The 19,162-nt window shown below is 42.3% G+C and overlaps 1 protein-coding gene across 1 annotated transcript in view; it reads right to left on the reverse strand.

Annotated features, from left to right (window-relative positions):
* PPP1R14C (protein phosphatase 1 regulatory inhibitor subunit 14C) overlaps positions 1–19,162 on the reverse strand; it is a 65,772-nt gene that overhangs the window by 3,079 nt on the left and 43,531 nt on the right. The window contains exons 2-3 of the mRNA XM_074988708.1: positions 11,781–11,864; positions 9,330–9,362 (exon numbers count right to left, since the gene is read on the reverse strand). Of these exons, the coding sequence (XP_074844809.1) occupies positions 9,330–9,362; positions 11,781–11,864 (117 nt within the window). The remainder of the gene's footprint in view (positions 1–9,329; positions 9,363–11,780; positions 11,865–19,162) is intronic.

The raw sequence follows: 19,162 nt of genomic DNA on the forward strand, positions 1-19,162 counted from the left end.
TCAAAAGCTTATGCTCCAAAACATCTCCTAGTCTATAAGACGCCACAGGACTTCTTGTTGTTTTTGAAGATAGACTAACATGGCTACCTCTCTGATATTTATGGTTAGGTACATGTTTAAACTCAAGAGAAAGGTCAGTGTGTTTCTGATGGACTGTGTGAGTCTAAACACACACTATCCTACCACAGTAGAAGGAAAGCAAGCTTCTTCCTTGCCCATTTAGAAGAGATTTGCTTGGGGAAGACAGACTTTTTGAAAACTAGAACAGATTTCTCCCTTGGCTGTCCCAAATGGCGGGGCGGGGGGTGGGGGGGAGGTGGAGAAGAACCGCATGTGTCATTGTCTCAAACATTGACAGGAGTAAAGTTTTCTTTCATCCTAAAACTATGTGATAGTCTCCCATTCTCTTGGCAAATGCATGGAACTTCCCTATCCGCATCCACGAAAGTTTCAGGTACTTCACCTCATTTGGCCTCCCAAAGGGGCAGCTGCAAAACATCCAGCTCCGAACTTGTCTGACTACTGTTACCGGGACACAAAAGACCTCATCGTCATGGTGCGTACCCACAGTGTGTGTACAGGCAACTGTATGGCATGCTCCCATTCTCCTATGTGAAACGTGGCCATGGAATTCCAGGAGCTGACCAATAGGTTACCCACTTTGATAGCAAATTTAACTACATGCTGCTTCCTTTCTGCTGAAATCTTTATGTACGCTGAAAGCAAATGGACTCAAATTCCGAGCAATCAGTGGAAGAAACGCTGCTTTAGAAATTCAAAAAGGAGTGCTTCCCCTCGTTCTTTAAAGTAGTACCTCCCACACCTCACACAAAGCCAGAGGCTGTCATTTTACATTAGAAATTTCATCTAGTGGCTAATTAATACTCCCAGGAGAACATCAAAAGAAATCAATTTTGCTGGCTGGTAGGTGGAGGAGAGAAAACTCCACTGAGGCTATGTCTACACTACAGAATAAAATTGATTTTAAGGCACTCGGGTTGATTTTATAATGTGATTGTCTTTGCTGCAAATACCATTAGGTCACTTTTAAGGAGCATTAAGGTCAACTTCACCCTGACACTCTGATATGGTGTAATGCGAAGTTTGAATTTAGAAGGTCGAATTAATGCTAGTGTGGGAACAGTTTTACTTTAAAAAATTATTTTATTGGCCTCCACAGGTACCCACAATGACCCACAGGTGTCCATTCTGCCCGCTTTCACCTCTGCTGCTCTCCAAGTGTGCAGGATGTAGGTAAGAGGAAGCCTGGGAATTTGAATTCATTTTCTTTCTGACCAGCATGGATATCAAGCCTCAGGAGCCATCCATCGCATCTAGCCATCATGACCACTCAGGGTTCTTGTGATCTGAGTTCTCAGGGTTGCAAAAGAGTCCCAGCATACAGTCACTGTGAGATCCTGGATCTGCCAGGGGGGCGGAAATAATCAGTGATGAGCAGACTGTGAACCAGGAAATGAAATGCAGACATGAGAAGATTCCGCAGGGCATGATTGAGAAAGGGTACGCCTGGGATGCTCAGCAATCCTGGGTCAAAGGAACTCAAGCAGAATTATCAGAAAGTGAGAAAACTCAACAGGTGATCTGGGTCACCTCCCACGGTGTGTCACTTCTACGAACAGCTTGAGGGTATTTTTGGGAGGGACCCAACCACACTCCCTGAGGCTAGCAGGGACGCTTCAGGAGACCATCCTCAGGACTCCAGTGGGAACCTAGGTGGAGGCCGAGGCCAGCGAAGAGGAGGCACCTGAGGAAGCTGATCCTGACAGCCCAGAGCTCTTCTTTACCCTGGAGCCAGTCCCCTCATCGACCCCTGACAGTCCAGGGTTCAGCAATGCTGGAGAGATCTCTTCTGGCGAGTATAATTTTTAGAATGCTACAAGCGGGTTGCGGCTGGTTTGGTGTACAGGCTTACTCTTGTGGAGCACATTTTTTAAACTGCTACAAGCAAGTTGCAGATCAGGTGTGGTGGATCTGTACCTCTTAGAACAGCTTGTTAATATTTCTGGGGACAGAGCACTTATCTTTTTTGGATATTACCCTAAAAGGTGTCAGCCAAGTACTCTTTTTCGCACAAGGTTTTTGGGAAGGCCTGATTTATAGCTGCTTCCACAATAGCACAACTCGCTATACCTGGCAAACACTAACCAATCTGGTGGTATGATGCCACACAGCATTCTGGCAAATTTTCCAGCACTGTGCTCACAAAGTACGAGCATATTTTCTTTCAAACACTCCATTATTCTTAGGAGGCTGATGTCTCTCTATGCAACCTGGAAGCAGCACAGGAAGTTTCATTAGAGATTGTCCCCTTAACATTATTGCACTGCCATTTAAACTTCCCAGGACTGCCTGCCGCACCACATGGCTGGCAGGCTGTCTCCCTTCTCTGCATGGATGGTGGGCTCTCCTGGCCCTCTCCCTTCCCACCATGCTTCTGGCTTTTCCCCTGCACAGGATTTGAGGAGCTGCCAAGAGATTTTTTTCTGCATTTTACATTTAAAAGGGGTGACTACCCCACCCCAGCCTGCCATGTGGCTGGCAGGCTTGAACTGTCCCCCCAACTATGTGGCTGCCGGGCTGTACAAACCCTGCTCCCGGACACTGGCACGTCCAGCAATGGCTTTCCCTGTTTTATATGGCTTTTCTCCTGCACAGGATTTATGAGGAGCTGCCGAGCACATTTTTTTCCCCTGTGCTTCACAATTTACAGGGCTTGTTTCAAACCCCTCCGAGCCCTGCCACCCTTAAGCCACCAAGATCTTACCATGTCTGCAATAAAATGACCTGGATAACTAATAGCTTCCGTTATGCAGAGTTTGATTCACAGTTATCCTTAAAAAGCCAGAAGCGGCCTTGGAAGTTGCAGTGATTGTCAAACAGAGACCCATTAATTCCATGGGTAAGTGCTCTGTGTCACATTTAAAAATTGTATCTAAATTTTTACCTTCACCGTCTTCAAACAGGCAGCATGAGCAGGGGAGACAAGATGCTGCAATCATCCTGCAGCACTTTGAAAAGGCAGACAGAACGAGCCAAAGCCACCGCTGACGGAAGGCGGACCCAGCAGTGGTGGCAAACCATGCTCCAGTGCAGAAAAAAGGACTCTGCAAAGCTCCTTATGTCTGTCACGAAGCAAGCAGAGGGACACCCACCACAGGGCTCATTATATGGCCTCCAAACCCTGTTGCCTGGTCTCCCCTCAGTATGGCTCAACCCCGCCCCAAAACACAGGGGAGGGGCGGGGCAGGGAGAAAGGACAGTCTCTCATTCCACCCCCAGGACTTCTCCACACTGCAAAAAGCTCACATTCCACCAGACGTGATGACAGTATTCTCTTTTTTCCTACCCCTTAACCCTCCCACCCCTCTGGAGGCGGCGACCTAACAGGTCCCAGCCGGGCTATACCAGGTGTGCAGCAGGCTCACAGCCCTGGAAGGAGCCAGGTGCTGTGCTGTCACAGGGGCTGTGCATCCTGACCAGTGCCGATGGGAGCACCAGGGCCCAGGTTGCACAGCTCTCCCAGCCTGGCCCTGCCCCAGCCACTCATGCAGGAGTGCCCTCTATGGGCAGCAACAGCTGCACACCCCGCCAGCAGCTCCATGCATGTGGCTCACAGGGGCAGGGTTTGGAGCCTGGCACGGTGCAGCTCAGCCCCCTGTACCCCTGGGAGAGGCTCGAGCCACTAGCTATGCTGTGCCAGGGATAGAGCCAGGATGGGGAGGAGTGGTGGAGAAAGGAGGTTCTGGGGGAAGAGGGAAGAAAAGCAGGTGCAGCGTCAGACCCGAAGCAGCAGGCAGGCAAGTTTGGGGCATGTGGGTGTCAGGTTTTAACCCAGCCTGGCTCCTCCCCCGCCCCGCAACGCCCCACCTTATTGCTCCTTCCTCAGCAAGAGGTGCTTCTCCTCCCCCGCTGTTATTGCAGTTGGTGGGGCTGCGGCAGAGCTCGGAGCTGCAACTGACTCCTTAAAAGGACCACATGCAGCTCCGGAGCTGCAGGTTGCCGACCCCGTGCCAGCCACATTTGTCTGTAGAATAAACTGCACAATAGGCGCATCGTGTAAAGGCCTGCCCAAACTTTAGTCCTAAAAGATTTATACCTATCTCCGAGCTCACAGACAGCACAAAAATATAAAATTTCCTCTGGTTAGAATTAAATTTGGAAAAATACATCTGTAGGGAAATGCCATCTCAAATACACTATTCCCAATTCAGGACTGAACACTTCTGAAATGTTCCAGCTATTCAAGTTGCCATGGGATACTGACAAAGCCACTTAGTAAAGTCCTGTACTTACTTTTGTCAGCTCCATTCATGGAAACATGGAGGTTGAGCACAAAATTGCCTGCCCAAAGTTGCCTGTTAAGCAATGGAGGCCATTTCCGTCTGTTAAGTTTCTTAGTTGGAGAGTCCTGAGGAGGTGGAGGAAGGGGACTGTGATCAGAGGCAGCTGCCAGGGATCACTGTAGATACGGCATGAGACGTCCTTTCCAGCCCTATGATTCTATGATTCCGAAGCTGGAGTAAAGAATTTCTCCATGAGAAGTTTTGGTTGGCGCTCTCATGCCTTGAGTGACCTCGCTGATAGATTTCTCAAAAATGCCCTCCTTGCATAAAACTATGCCTCCCTAAGGCATCGGATGCATTGAACATAGCCATCCAGGACTGAAACAGAAAGCCTACAAGTGAGGCATCTTTTGAAACCGGGGAAACCTGATATGAAGAAGATCCCATTAGGGTATGGTACAGGGGAGGTGTGAAGAGGGGATAAAATACTTTAAGATGGATAGTAGGGTACTAGTAAGGAATCTGTGTAGAAATCATTTGAAGGGGGCATATCTTGTCTGGTAAGGGTATGAAGCGGGGAGAGCCGCTCCATTCTGACCAAGGGTGGTCAAGAAGAAACTAAGAGATGGCTGATGGCATGTGCCAGTGGAACCTTCACAGTGCTGTGAGATGGCACCGAGCGTGCACCACCACTCGTGTACTGCTGCTGTAAATCTCTGGCTGCAAGCACAGGGCACCAAAACACCCACAGTGGAGCACCCACAAGGACACTCCTTGAAGAAGGAGGAAATCTAGTTTTCTAACATTTTGGTAGAAAACAAAATTTCAAAAAGATGTTGAAGTTTCCTATCTTGGGTATCAGTACCTACACACCCACCTTTCAGCGGTGCCCTAGACATGAATTACCAACCTCATCAGCTTTGTTTGCAACAGGAAACCTACTACTATTGTGCTAGTCAATGTGGCAGCCCCACCAGTACAAACATTAATGTAGACCAGGTACAGGCTCCTCGGACTTGTGCTGAGCCCACCTTTCACTAGCATTCCCACTGGCACTGTGGAGTTGCACCAGTGGGAGGGTCCCAAAAGTTAATACAGATACAGTTCAAGCTCTTCAGAGTAGATTCCCTGATAAAAACCTTATTCTCTTCAGGTCCACAACAGTTATTTAATATTCAGTCTTCCAATGTATTAGAAAATCACTTTTTGCCACCAACTTCACATTTGCCAGCTTTCCCACAGGTGGCAATACCCAGAGGTTTTTTATGGTGCTCATCACTGCAACCTGAGACAATTTATCACCACACACAATCCCCGTGATGTGGGCTAAACAGCCCCTCATTTCATAAACAGGGAGTTGAACATAAAGGATAGTATTCTATTCTCAGAATGGCTAGCTATATTGAGCACAGGCGCTGAAATTCTTGCAGGAAATTTAAAAGATTAAAATAAACTGGAATAAATTAAGGTGATCCTCATGAATAATGAAAAAATATGGGCCCAATATACTTTCCCCACTTGTTCATGACAGGTATTTTGTAGAGAAGACTTTAAATATGCTCAGTTTTCCCACCCATTTATAAAAGGAAGAAGTCTTCCAAAATACACCCCAAGACTAGATCTTCTGTCTCAGAAAGATCCCCCATTTTTGAACCATGGAAGAGGAATGCTTCTTGAATTATCCATTCTCAAGTGGTTGAATTGTAAGGCTGAGGTCTTTCAAAGATGTGCTCAAGTTTGAGAAATCCAGTTTCCGTGCCAGACGTGAAGGTTTCTTTACACTTCTATTCTCTTCCCAAACCTGGGTTTTCTAACCGTGCGCGTGCACGCGCACGCACACACACACACACACAAACCCTACCTACCTTAAGAGCTCGCTGGAGCTTGCAAAGTGTGCCTCTTAGACATTTATTTTTAGAAACATATTGGAGTTGGCAGCATACGCCCAGAAGATATTTTGAGTTACTGGCAAAAACAAAACACACTAGCTTCTGAATTAAAGGGACATATATCAGTCACATTACACATTTCTGTTTAACATGTTACACTGAATACATTGAAATAGCATTTAGCTGCTTGGTCTTTTATTTTATATGCAAACCAACTAGAATCCATAATACCACTTAATCAGAATAATCTGAGGATACTGAATGATTGATATTTCTTTACTTGAATAATTAAGTTTGTAAAAGTAACTGCAATGTGCCAGCTTTAAGCATAGTTCAGGTGAACGTAGCAGCAGTTGCTGTCCTATACAACCTAAGTTTTCAGAAAAACTGAGAGTGTTCAAGAGTCTAGCCACATTTTATTTTGAAGGAAGATAAATACTCCTCATAAAATTAGTGCTTATTACTATTTAAGATATGAATTGTAGCGAGAAAAAGAGAAAAACCTTAAAATCTGTGTGACCTAAATAATTTTGTTTCTTCTCATGGTAAAAATGCACAAAAGTAACTCCTGAAACTTTGCTTAACCTTCAGCAGCCTAGGACAGTTGAAGTAACCGAGCAGAACTGACTTTATAGTACCCATATACAAAAATTACACTTTATCACACATTTGATTTTAATTAACTTTCCTTTCATGTGCTATAGAACTGCAGATTTCATACCACACTAATTTTTTCTAGTTAAAGCTCAGGATCACATGCACTTCTCAGGTGGTAGGTATGTCAATGTTAAATCCTTGCCAGAAATAAAAGCATACCATATTTGAATTACAGCTCCTCAGGAGGAGAAGTACTGCACTCCTCTCAACACAGACACTTACTCTAAACAGAAATAGCGGACATGCTAGTGCGATAAACAGCCAGGTACATGACATGCACATATGAATAGCACGAGTGCGCACACGCACAATTTTTTTCTGACATGATTTTTCTTCCTTTTTCCTTTCTCAACCTGGACAAAACTACCCCACTGACAGAGGCAGAAGAGATCCTGTTTCTTGCAGTCAGTCAATTCTACTTCCATGCCTGCTCAAAAACAATTACCAAAGGGAATGATGGGAGACTCTTCAAGGTAAAAGCACTGTCTCAATTTCATTGGCATAGGAGTCAAGGATCAAGAAATCAAAATACTAAAATCTACTCCCCTATGGTAGTGCCTGTAAAAACTTAGGCTCTTTACTTGCAGTTTAATTTTAGCGCACAAGCAAATCTATGTACTATTCCATTTAAGCTCCCACGCATTAAAGATGAGGTTAAATGGGTAAAATGCCTTCCCTCATGCATACAGATATTTTCTAACATGATGGTAACACACACCAAACCCCACCTCATTGTAGAGTTCAGAAATAAAATCTGTATTGGTCTCAAGAAAAATAAGACAGAATTTTGTTATAATGAAAAGATTAAGACAAACAATTTTACCAGAAACTAATTTTTGAATTATTCATTTGCCTCTTGCCCTGCCCATCCTCCCAAGAAAAGCCATCCTTACCCATTTAGCTGGTTGATAAAATGGGGCAATCATGCAAGATTACAACAAGAGCCACTCTTGACTAGCTGATTTTTATCTGTTAGCATCTTGTTCTCAATCTCTTCCCTCTTCCTTTCTCCCTTCTGCCACCTCGGAGACCAAGAGGCATCAGCCATGTCAGGTTCCCAACACTATATCAGCCATCCAAACCAAAAGCATGAACAACTCAAGCTCAATGGTTTTTGCTGGAATATGTTAACTGGGTTGTCTCAAACTTAACACCACTATTGTGAGACATATCAAGATGATGGCCTTTTTTGTCCTGGTGTCTATGTAGGAATCCCAGCAATGTATCACATCTATCATTATTTCCATCACACTAAAGAAAGAACTATACAAGCATTAGTTCAGAAACCTTTCTGAGCTAAATTTCTACCATCACAAACAAAAGACTTTAGTGACCATGGCTGCAGCAATAAGTCATAAAAAGACTTGTTCAGTGTAAGGTTCAGTAAGAATTCAGGGCAGAAATAGACAAAGAATTGTCCTTTCAGCCATGACAGAGGTTTCGCCTGACAGAATGCTTCAGTATTTGTGTTGAAGAAAGCAGCTCATTTTAGCTCTGTTCTCCCTTTAAGCAGAATCAGACAACAACCCACAGCCTTGTTTAATAATGGCACCCCCCACCACAACCAGCACCACCTCTGTCAAGCACAGCTTGACAACAGTTGTCAAACAGTGGAATCCATGCTACCATGCATTCCCCACCCCACATCTACAGTATCTTAGACACTGTTTGGCATTTGTTCAGAAATTATTGATGCAGACTACTTCCTTTAAAATAAACTGTTCAATAGCCTAAAAGCTTAGATCTTGCATTTTAGTAGTTAACTATTGCACAAAGTTAAAATATCTGTTATATCCTAGTAAAAATGTGCAGCTGTAGATATTAAAAGTGTGTATGTATGTGTGGGTATTTTCTATTAAAGTATTAAACCTCCATCAGAATATCCACTTAATAGAAGTTTCTTAATCATTCTATTGTATTGTATTTGTATCCATTTATACGGGGGTTGGACACGTGGTTTAAAACGCATCTAAAGATGCAAGTCTCCCCTCAAAGATAAGCTTAAAAAAAAGCTAAGAGTCTAATGGTCTTACTTAGGGGACCATATAATACATTTAATAGGCTAGAACAATTTTACACAAATACATTCCTTTGTTCACTTACACTTATCACTACAGATTAAGTAATTCCACTTGTTCGCTTCTTCACGTTGAAGCTTCACATATTGATTTAGGTATTACTGACAGCAACCAAAACATTGCAGATGGACAATGAACACTACATTAATAGTTGGCACCTATTTTCTGCATCAGAAATCCAAAATCATAGCATTTAGATAGGAATAATCAACCTCTTTTCAGCCTTGCTCCTGCTTAAGTCAAAAAGCATAACTCCAGCATTCCAGGAAGACAATCAGGCTTGAAATCTTCAGACCCTCCTCAACTCCCAATCAGCATTCTCATATTTTTACTTGAAGCTATACTTTAGCAGGAGTACAGCTATACTGTTTTGAACAAGGGAAAAAAATGGAATATTTTACCTCTGTTGGTTTGTAGCAATCTACAAGAGCTTCCTAGAAGTAAAACATGAAAGTAGTGTCAGTTGCTGTATGAAATCATGTCAATTAAAAAAAAAAAACACACACCACAATATTCTAAGACCATCGTATTTTCATAGCGTTTTCCTGTATACCAAGCCAGACCTATTAGCTTTCACATAGTTTACAGACAAAATTCTTGCACTCATTCAAACAACTACATCCAGAGAGCTGGAGCACAGTATCTATAGCAGAAAGAGAGACTACCACCTCTACTGTAAGAGGGGAGTGCCTGCAATGTCCTTAAAAGAAAAATTCTGCATTAAATCCCAATTTGTAGACCTCCAAGAAAATGGGAGAAAGGAGGAGAAACTAAGATTTCATATACACTCATCCCTTATGAGCACAACTGGTTCCCAACTTTCTGCTCATAGGCGAAGACTCATAAGAACAACGCTAAATGCTCATTAAGATACATGTGAAAGTCTCCAATTCATTCCAAGGGCTTTTAACTTGACATAAACCGGTTCAGTTTAGGTACTTTTCAGATGTATTTGAATAGTTTGGCACCAGAAATAGGACGTAGCGTATGTACGTAGAACAGGGATTCCCAACCTAAAAATGTCCGGACCCCAACATGGGTCCCATTAGATTTGCTGAAGGTCGCCATCTGGGCAGTTCCCAGCTACATGTGGCTGTTAAGAAACTGCAAATGACTTCTTTAACACTGATGCCTCAGGCAGATATCTATCAAAGGACAGAGCTATCATCTCCAGCAGCTCTATCACTAGGGACAGTAATTGCCTTATGCCTAGGTTCTGAAATCTTAACACTTAAGTTAATTGCTGGGAGCAGGAGGGCTAGGGTGAGCCACCCAGCCTAGCAGCCCCAGTGAAGAGGCTGTGGAAGGAGGAGTGTCTAAGGCTGGGGTCAATTTGGGGCTGCTGGGGGGGTTAAAACCTGGCCAAGGGTGAGGTCTGTGAGGTGGGTATGTGTGCGGGGGAGGGGTTGTCTAACAATCAGCCCATAGGAATAAGGGAATTCAAAGTTGGTGGGGTCCTTTTGAAAGAGACCCATCTGGATGAGCTTCGTGGCAGCAAGCTGCAGCAATTTCTAAGTGCCATGGCCACCCACACGCTAATGAGGTGCTGAATACGTATGTCATTGTTTCATTAGTAAATCTTCGAAATGGCCTTTTCAAAGTTTCAGGCTAGTATAGACACGGCCCATATATTTTAACTATCATTCAGTATATGTCAAGTCTTGAATTGGCTTCAAGTGTTTTTCCAGATACACAATTATTCTTCCTTTCACCCTACTTTTCCCTTCCCCACTCCATTTCATTAACATTTACCTCAAGCAAGATTACAAAATTAGAACAAGAAGGCTACAGTAATTGACTAATTCAGTGTATAAACTTCAGACTTCCATGCTGTGGTTAATTATCTTGATCTTATCCACAAAAAGCCCTGAATGGCTACCAATGGCTTATGCTTTTACAACTCAAAAGCTAGCATACATTTCAACAAAAGTTGTGATTATTTTTCCACAGCTCGGAAAAGAGTAGTAATATAATGAAGACCAACAGGATCAGTATATATTATATATATGCATTAGTGGCCGTGTCTACACTAGCCCCAAACTTCGAAATGGCCATTTCGAAGTTTACTAATGAAGCGCTGAAATACATATTCAGCGCCTCATTAGCATGCGGGCAGCCGCTGCACGTCGAAATTGACGTGGCTCGCCGCCATGCAGCTTGTCCCAACGGGGCTCCTTTTCGAAAGGACCCCGGCTACTTCGAAGTCCCCTTATTCCCATCTGCTTGTAGGAATAAGGGGACTTCGAAGTAGCCAGGGTCCTTTCGAAAAGGAGCCCCATTGGGACCAGCCGCGCAGTGGCGAGTCACGTCAATTTTGAAGTGCCAAGGCCGCCCACATGCTAATGAGGCACTGAATATGTATTTCAGCGCTTCATTAATAAACTTCGAAATGGCCATTTACATGGCCATTTCCAAGTTTGGGGCTAGTGTAGACATAGCCAGTAAGAATAACTCCAACATGGTCACATGCAGAAGAACCACCCGTTTCTGAGTTTCTTAAAGTTGCATGTATTTTTTGACTTTTCATATTTTACAATATTAATGACACTTGGAGAACAGTTAAAATGCTCTGCTACTTCGCAGAACACACTACCCCCCAACTAGTGTACTGGACCTTGTATTAATACTATTGTCATACTCATTCAAGGAGTTTCCTCATAATACTAGGGAATCTGTTTATATTCAGACACTAATTTGAAACAGGTTATGTTACATTTCCTTTTCTCAAAAATCGAGAAAATACTCATTCTAAGGTTATCAGCATCAGCATGGAGTCATTCACAATCAAGCCATAGTGAGCCTGATGCGTTAGATCAGCCATGTTTAAGCCTACCAGAGGAAAAATATTTTACCTGTAATTTGATAGCTCTCTCTTCTTCATTAGCTGCATCAAGAAGGTCATCAATGTCAATTTCTACATTTGGCATCTCTTCTTCCTGCAAAGGGAAAACTCAGCTTTACTACATTTAGTTGTCCTCCAGCTCAAAAGCTGAGCTGGCAGTCTAGCAGTAACACAGGCATTATCTGCTTGGGAAAGGAGAGTCAGAAGAGGAGAAAGAAGCGTGCAATATAGAAAGGCCTAATATTTCAAGCTCTAGAGAGACAGCTGGACATAGCCATTACGCCAAGTGCAATAGAATCTCACGAACCTTAATGAAAATTATGCTGAGGCAAGCCTCAAAGGGCTTGGTGATGTGAAGACAACCAAGCACTCTGTCTTGCTCTTTACTACTGTAGGAGAGCTCTCACAACAGCAACGGTGGTATGACTCTAGAACAGACTAATATTCCAAACTGGTGAAAAAAGGTGCAGTAACATTTAAGATCTCCTCAAAGCGCAATACATTACTTATGTTAACACTGTAGCCAAGGCATTGGTTTGATTTTTAGCCTTCAAAGAGGGAAAAAAATCTCGTTTCCCAAAATTATCTCTGTAGAATTCAAACTCAAGTTTTACAGAATAAACTGAATTGCAAGAACAAAAGTTAAGTCACATGAATTTTTTGTGGGCAACGGGCAAGAAAATTACATACTTCAGAAGTTCAGTCAGATGGAACCAATTGCCAGAGCAACCGACAGAAACAAAAACTTCAATATCTCTACCAGGCATTTGTAAACCTTTATTACCCACCGGGAAAAGTAAAGAAACAAACTGACAATCTAGAGGACAGGATAAGTCACTCCTAAAAGCACCTGGTCTGTAATACATCAAAAAAACTGTGGTGTTATGGGGACCTCACTTTGGGCAACATGTGAGGGGTTCTCACGCAGCCACTAGTAAGAATTTGAGAGTTTCTAAAAACAAAGAGTTTTCAAGCAATAAGTATTTTGCTCAATATGAAGCAACTCTGTTGTAGACCTCATTGAGGCAGATAAAGATGAATTTAGCCATTGAATTGGAAGCTGGTAATTGCTTAGGGACCAAGGATCTTGACCTGATTACTTTCAGTATGGGCAAATACAGTGTTTTCACGGAGATCATTTCCGGAAGATGAGGAAAATAATGAGCAAAACTGACTGGATGGAAAAGTTTAAAACAGAAAAATGAATGAAAAACTAAGTTTTCAAGAGAGTTAAGTGGATGGTCAAGAAGTCATAATTCCACAGTGAAACGGAGGATAAGTGTCTAAAAATCATCCAAGTTTAATGGCAAATTTAAGGTAGCAATTGTCACTTTTAAAAGTTATGATAATATATTGAAAAAGCAGATAGCAATTCATATACATTAGAAGTGATGTAGTACAGGAAATTGATAAGGGAGCCTAAAGAAGTCATGGAAAAAGTCCCTGTTGGGAGTAGGCTTAAGGACAATAAGAAGGCCTTTAAGTACTTTGGAAACAAAAAAATACTGTAGCAATGGTAAAAGACAAATTATTAGATTAAAAAAAAAAAAAAAGACCACAGAAGTCTTACTTCTACTCTGTATTTGCAAAGAAGTAAGATGATGTGCTTCTATCACATGAGGACAAATTACTTTCCAGTCCATTAGTAACTGGGAAGAACATTAAACATCTACTAACTAGGCAAGTTTAAAAAAAAAAAAAGTCAGCAGACCCGATAAATGTACTCCAGAAGTTCCTGATGGGCTGGCTGAAGATATACTTAGCATGCTGATACCATTTTTAAGTAGTTTTGGAATAAAGGGGAAACTATTGTACCAATATTCAGAAAGAACAAGTGATTTTTATCAAGTTAATTAGTTTGATATCAAACCTAGCCATGACTGAAAATGGAGTTTAAAACCCAACAATAGGAAGTATTTCTTCAATGAACAACACAGCCTGTGGAACTCTTTGCCAGAAGATATAGTGAAGACCAAAACTGAATTCAAAAAAGGAACTAGACAGCTCTGAAAAAGACGTTTTTTTGAATTTTGTTCTTTATAAGTGATATTACATAAAGATAAGCAAATTAAGGCATGCAATTTAAAAAATAAATAAAGAGGAATTTCTTGCACCACGAGACAGGACCCCAGCAACACACAAGCCCAGAAAAATGAGGCCAACAAAGAAAATCTGGAAGAGTGCCTCAAATTAGGCAGTCAATGGCTACATCTACGTGAGAAGCCTTGTGTCAGTAGAAGGCACCGTCAGAAGGGATTCCCCAGCAAAATTTATGTTGACGGATTGCATCTACACACAGAAGCAGATCAAAGAGAGCAATCTGCTCTGTCAGAGTGGCCAGACTGCCCGACTGCTCGCTTAACCTGGAGCATCTACACAGCTGTTTTCTCAACAGAGCACCATCAAAGGCATTATACCTAAACAGGGACAGGTATAACGCTGCCAGCAGATGTGCTGGGTTTTGTTGACGAAGCACGTTTTGCATGTAGACTCTCCATGGGTTTTTCCGACAAAACCCTCTCATGTAGACATAGCCAATGTGTCCTAAATGCCTTTAGTACACCCATACTCAGGCTGCGTCCACACTATGAGATAAATTCCAATTTAAGGCAGTTAGCTCAATATTACCATGTGACTGTCTTCACTATAAATACCATTAGCTTGATTTAGGGAGCACCAATATTGAGATTACAATATCGGCGTTACCTGATGGGTATAGCGTCAAGCTGGAATTCAAAAGTTCAATTAAAGGGCCAGTGTGGAAGCACCATGTCTTTAAAAAAAAAAATTATTAGCCTCCAGAGGCGTCCCGTAAGTAATCCACAATGACCCTCTGTGCTCCGCTCCAGCCGCTGCTCTCCAGGTGTGCAGGAATTAGGTAACAGGAAGACAGTGAATTTCAAATCAGGACCGGGAAGCCTGTGGCTCTGAGCTCATGTTTGTATGAGAGCCTAAGAAATGTCTCTTTCTTTCTTTGCTATTAGCACTGTGAACTCATCTACTGATTACAAATAGACCCGGCACGGAGTTCATGGTTCTGTCTCTACACCTGTTATTTTTTTCTGCACTGCCTGGCACCAGCCACTGTCCTGCCACACCATGTGTCAGCAAGGCTGTTGTTGGGGTCATGCTTGCACAAGAGGCTGAGAAACTTCTCGGGAATTTACATTTGTGCGCGAATCCCCCTCCCTCCCCCACAGGTGTCATGCAGTGGGTACCCCCCAAATCAGTAAAAAGACGTGCCTGCTGTTCAGTGCTGACCATGTTGCCAGGCAGCACCATGTCCTGGCTTGTGCACAGTTAGGGCTCCAAAGGTGGGAAAGATTTTTGAGAGCTTGCTGCTCCCCAGGGGACGTCTCCCCCGGCAGCTAAGCTACTAGGGGGCTTAGTGCCACCAAGGAGAAGTCTCCCCCAGAAGCTAAGATACTTGGCAGGGGGGACTACTTCAATTACTTGAACATGCCAACCAGCTCTGCAGCCGCAGACCACAGCCTGCCCCCCGCCAAAAATATTTTCAGGGACTTGCTGTCCATTACGGACACTTGCTGCTTTGGTAAGTCTGTCATAAATTCTCTTTCCTAACATTTCCTATCTGTCTTCATGCTTTGATCCCCACAAAAAAAAATACAAATAAAAATCACACACCCACACACCCACCACCACAGGGTGGAAGGCCAGTTGAGATTCTTGTTTCCATTATAAGTTCAGTACATGAGATTTCACTGCCATCTCCCATATTGGGAACGTCTATGTAGCAAAGAGGGAAGGGAGGAAGACAAAGATCTTTTTTCCTATTTTTTTCTATTCCCTTTCTTCTAACTTTGACAATACAATGTGTCCTGGTGTTATTTTCAGGGATTGGATGAAATCAGAGTGGGGAGGGCGAGAGACACACAGTGAGTGGATGGCCAGTTGAGAACACAGCTTGAGCACAGAAGCCTGATAGTGCACCAGAAAGCCCAAGACCCTCCCCTCAGCAACTCTTTTTTCAAAAACTTTCCTATCATCTTTCTTCAAGCTTCTCAGGGTCCCTGTATTATTTTCAGGGATTGGCTGCAATCACGGGTGGGGTGGGGGACACACACAGTGGATGGCCAGTTGAGAATTCAGTTACAGAAGCAAGATTTCAGTAAACCTTTTTTGCCACCTCTTTGGATACCCTACTCTTCCTTCCTTCTGATGGGAAAAATGAGTGTTTACTTCGCACTGGAGGGGAATGAGGAAAATGCAATGTGGGAAGATGATGTCAAAGACCAGTGATTATACCCAGAATGCTACAGGAGTTAGGAAACTGTGGGATAGTTTCCCCACAATGCACCACTGCAACAGCTGATGTTTGTTAATTGAGCATGGCAGCAGTAAGTTGACTGTGAGGAGCATGTTGGAGGTGAGGATAGTAAAAAATGAATTGACAAATTCCAGAGTTACAAAATCAATATTAAGAAATTTTATTTTATCTCATGTAGAAGCAGCCTGAGAATTCTCTACCTGGAAAGAGATGCAAGTGGTAATAATCAGCAGTTCACAAAGATACCAAGAACAAGTTAAAAAACTGATTTTTCTCAATATCCTGGCATTTACAGTCCAGACACAGACCAACAGGGGCATGAAATATTTATATAGCTGAAGTTGACAAAATCTGGTTTTCAGAATTAGAGTGGAAAATATAGTGGTGGGGCCTTTATTTCACAACACACCTAATTCACTATAGATTCATGTTTATTTCTGCTGAGAATTCATTAATTAATAACCAGTGCTAATCCTTTTTGTAAGCATGGGTTGAATATGAAAATATTGTATTAGTTTCCTTTAAATCCAGTTCCTCTACTTCAGATCATATGAACTAAGGCTTCCAACCCTCCAGGCTTATCCTGGAGTCTCCAGAAATTAAAAACTAATCTTTAATTAAAAATAACATCATGTGATGAAACCTCCAGGAATCAACAAGCCTAATCTGAGAAGATCCACTTTCTTAATCAGGTATTTGTAGACCATTCTTCCTTGTTTTGAATTAGCACTGTAGCATCCTATGGTACTCTCACAGAATTTCTGTAATTACAAAAGGAACTAAATTAAGAGGAGAATTAATGCCCTTACAAGTTTTGGTCTAAAAGCTAGTTTTTATTTGAAAAATGAAGAATACCCTGTGTACACTGTCTTCACAAAAAGGCTGAAAGTACCCTCTAAAAGCCCTCCTCAAAAGGACTGGTGCTCCACCGACGTGCCAGAATGCAATGCTTTTCTTTTGAAGAGCTTTACTGTTATTTTAGTTGAGGGGGAAAGTACATGGGTAGTGATGGGAATAACATGCCTTAAGGCAACTATTTTGAAATCCCCTTTGTGGCAAGTCTTTATGAAGGAGGCTAGAGAACAGACCTCAACACGTAAGAGCTACAGAACAAAGATCTCCCAGGTCTTGCTTCACTGAACGCATCTCCACGGGAAAATAAGGCTAATCTACATAGACATGTCACAGAGAAACAGTTGCTGTCTTTTTAGATGTCATTGCATCTTTGCTTTTTTTACTTCAGTTGAAAGACTATAGACCAAAAATCTTACAGAAAGTACACCATCAAGTGCCTCTGGACAAGCTCATTATCTAGGCTTTAGTTACCCAAATGCTAAATGCAAGTCAAATTCTTAAGTCATACCAGAGCAAGAATATAGCCGACAAGTATAGCATTTTGCAAAAGGAAATGGGGGTGGGGGCACAACAGAAGTGAAAGCTGCTGTCTTAAACTATCCAAGGCCAGTTGGACAGGAGAATAGAAATGCAAGTTAGAGCTACACGAATGCTTGTGTAAGGTTAATGAGACTTCCCAAAGTCAGGGCAAGGGGGAGGAGGCTGATTTCAGAGGACAGCATGTACCAAATGAAGAAGCAAACCATTAGTGCAACTGAAGTTTCTCAAAAATTCAGGCAATACAAAATATGGACTGTCCTCTCTATTTTGGTCTGACATTCAGTTTATACATAGTAAAATATGCTATGTGTACAGAATTTGACTTAACACTATACTAGTCAGCTACACACATAGTTGTGGTTTTGTTTGAAGCACCGTGCCACTTCATGTCCCACAAAAACAAAAGAAACACCCTCAATAGCAACAATGCATAGAAGAGCCATCAGTTTCGTGATCTGGTTGATTTTCACAGTACAGCTCAATCTTCTTCATATGGAAGTTGCAGTATGGCTAGCCAAAAATGCTCAAAAGTCAGGAATCAGATTCCACTAGTATCATAACAGAATTTTTTTTGGGAGACAAGCTCTCAAGCTTGCAGAAAAAAAGCTTGAAAACATCAACCCTGAAGATTATCTACATTCAAAGACTACTTAAACACAGAATCTGGCCTTCTGTTCAAAGCTTGGATTCTCACAAGACCTATTTCAGTCAGATAACAGGAAAAACTTCCTATCAGTGTGCTTAAGCACTGGAACAAATTACCTAAGGAGCTTGTAGAATCTCCATCATTGCAGGCTTTTAAGAGCAGGTTAGGCAAACCTTTCCTCACAAGATGTCCCAAATTTCATGGTACCCTGTGCAGCTGTGTTTTTACAGAGACTGCCTTGACTGAAACACCCAGTCAAAAAGATAGCTGGCAGTTCTGGTCGGCACCACCAACTGGGCCATTCATAGTCCAGTCAGTGGCACTGTAGGAGTCTAAAGCTAAGTCAAGGCTGTCTACTTACCTTAACCTTAGCTAGTTAGATTTAAATGGGACTCTATTTCTGTTGAAATGAAAGTCTTAGAGTGTGTATAATTGCTTTATACTTTCACACTGTCATTTTTATTCTTCTGTGAGAATAAGACTAAGACACAAAACATAAGACAAAGTCATAAGACAAACTAGTTCCCATGATGCTGTAGCTGGTAGATATTTAAAAAAAAAATTTGGCACACTAACACATGGTTTGAACCAGGATGGGAATTTGCTGAGTCACTATAGGGGCTTGTCTGGATACTTGGCTTAATATAATTCTTGACCTCCCCCCCAGACTCCTCCACTCTCTAATTTGTCACCTGGATCATTTTTTTTTCTGATTTGTCCTCCTTGCTTACTGTTTTTGGTTCTCTGTGCCTTAAATATTGAGTCTGTTCTGGTCTGGCTATGGTCTGAAGAAGTGGGTCTGTCCCACGAAAGCTCACCTAATAAATTATTTTGCTAGTCTTTGAAGTGCTACTTGACTGCTTTTTGTTTTGATAGTATATAGACTAGCACGGCTCCCTCTCTGTTACTATTTAAAAAAAAAAAAAAGTCTTAGTATGAGTTATTGGTATATTTTTCCGGGCATCTAAAAAGTGACGAGTGTAGTAAAGAAATGAAATCCACATGAAAACACTTCCAAAGGAAGAAAAAAAAAAAACCACAAGATTCTTAAAACTCCTCCTCA

The sequence above is a fragment of the Carettochelys insculpta genome, chromosome 3, assembly GCF_033958435.1.
Source record: "Carettochelys insculpta isolate YL-2023 chromosome 3, ASM3395843v1, whole genome shotgun sequence".
NCBI classification, from domain to species: domain Eukaryota; kingdom Metazoa; phylum Chordata; order Testudines; family Carettochelyidae; genus Carettochelys; species Carettochelys insculpta.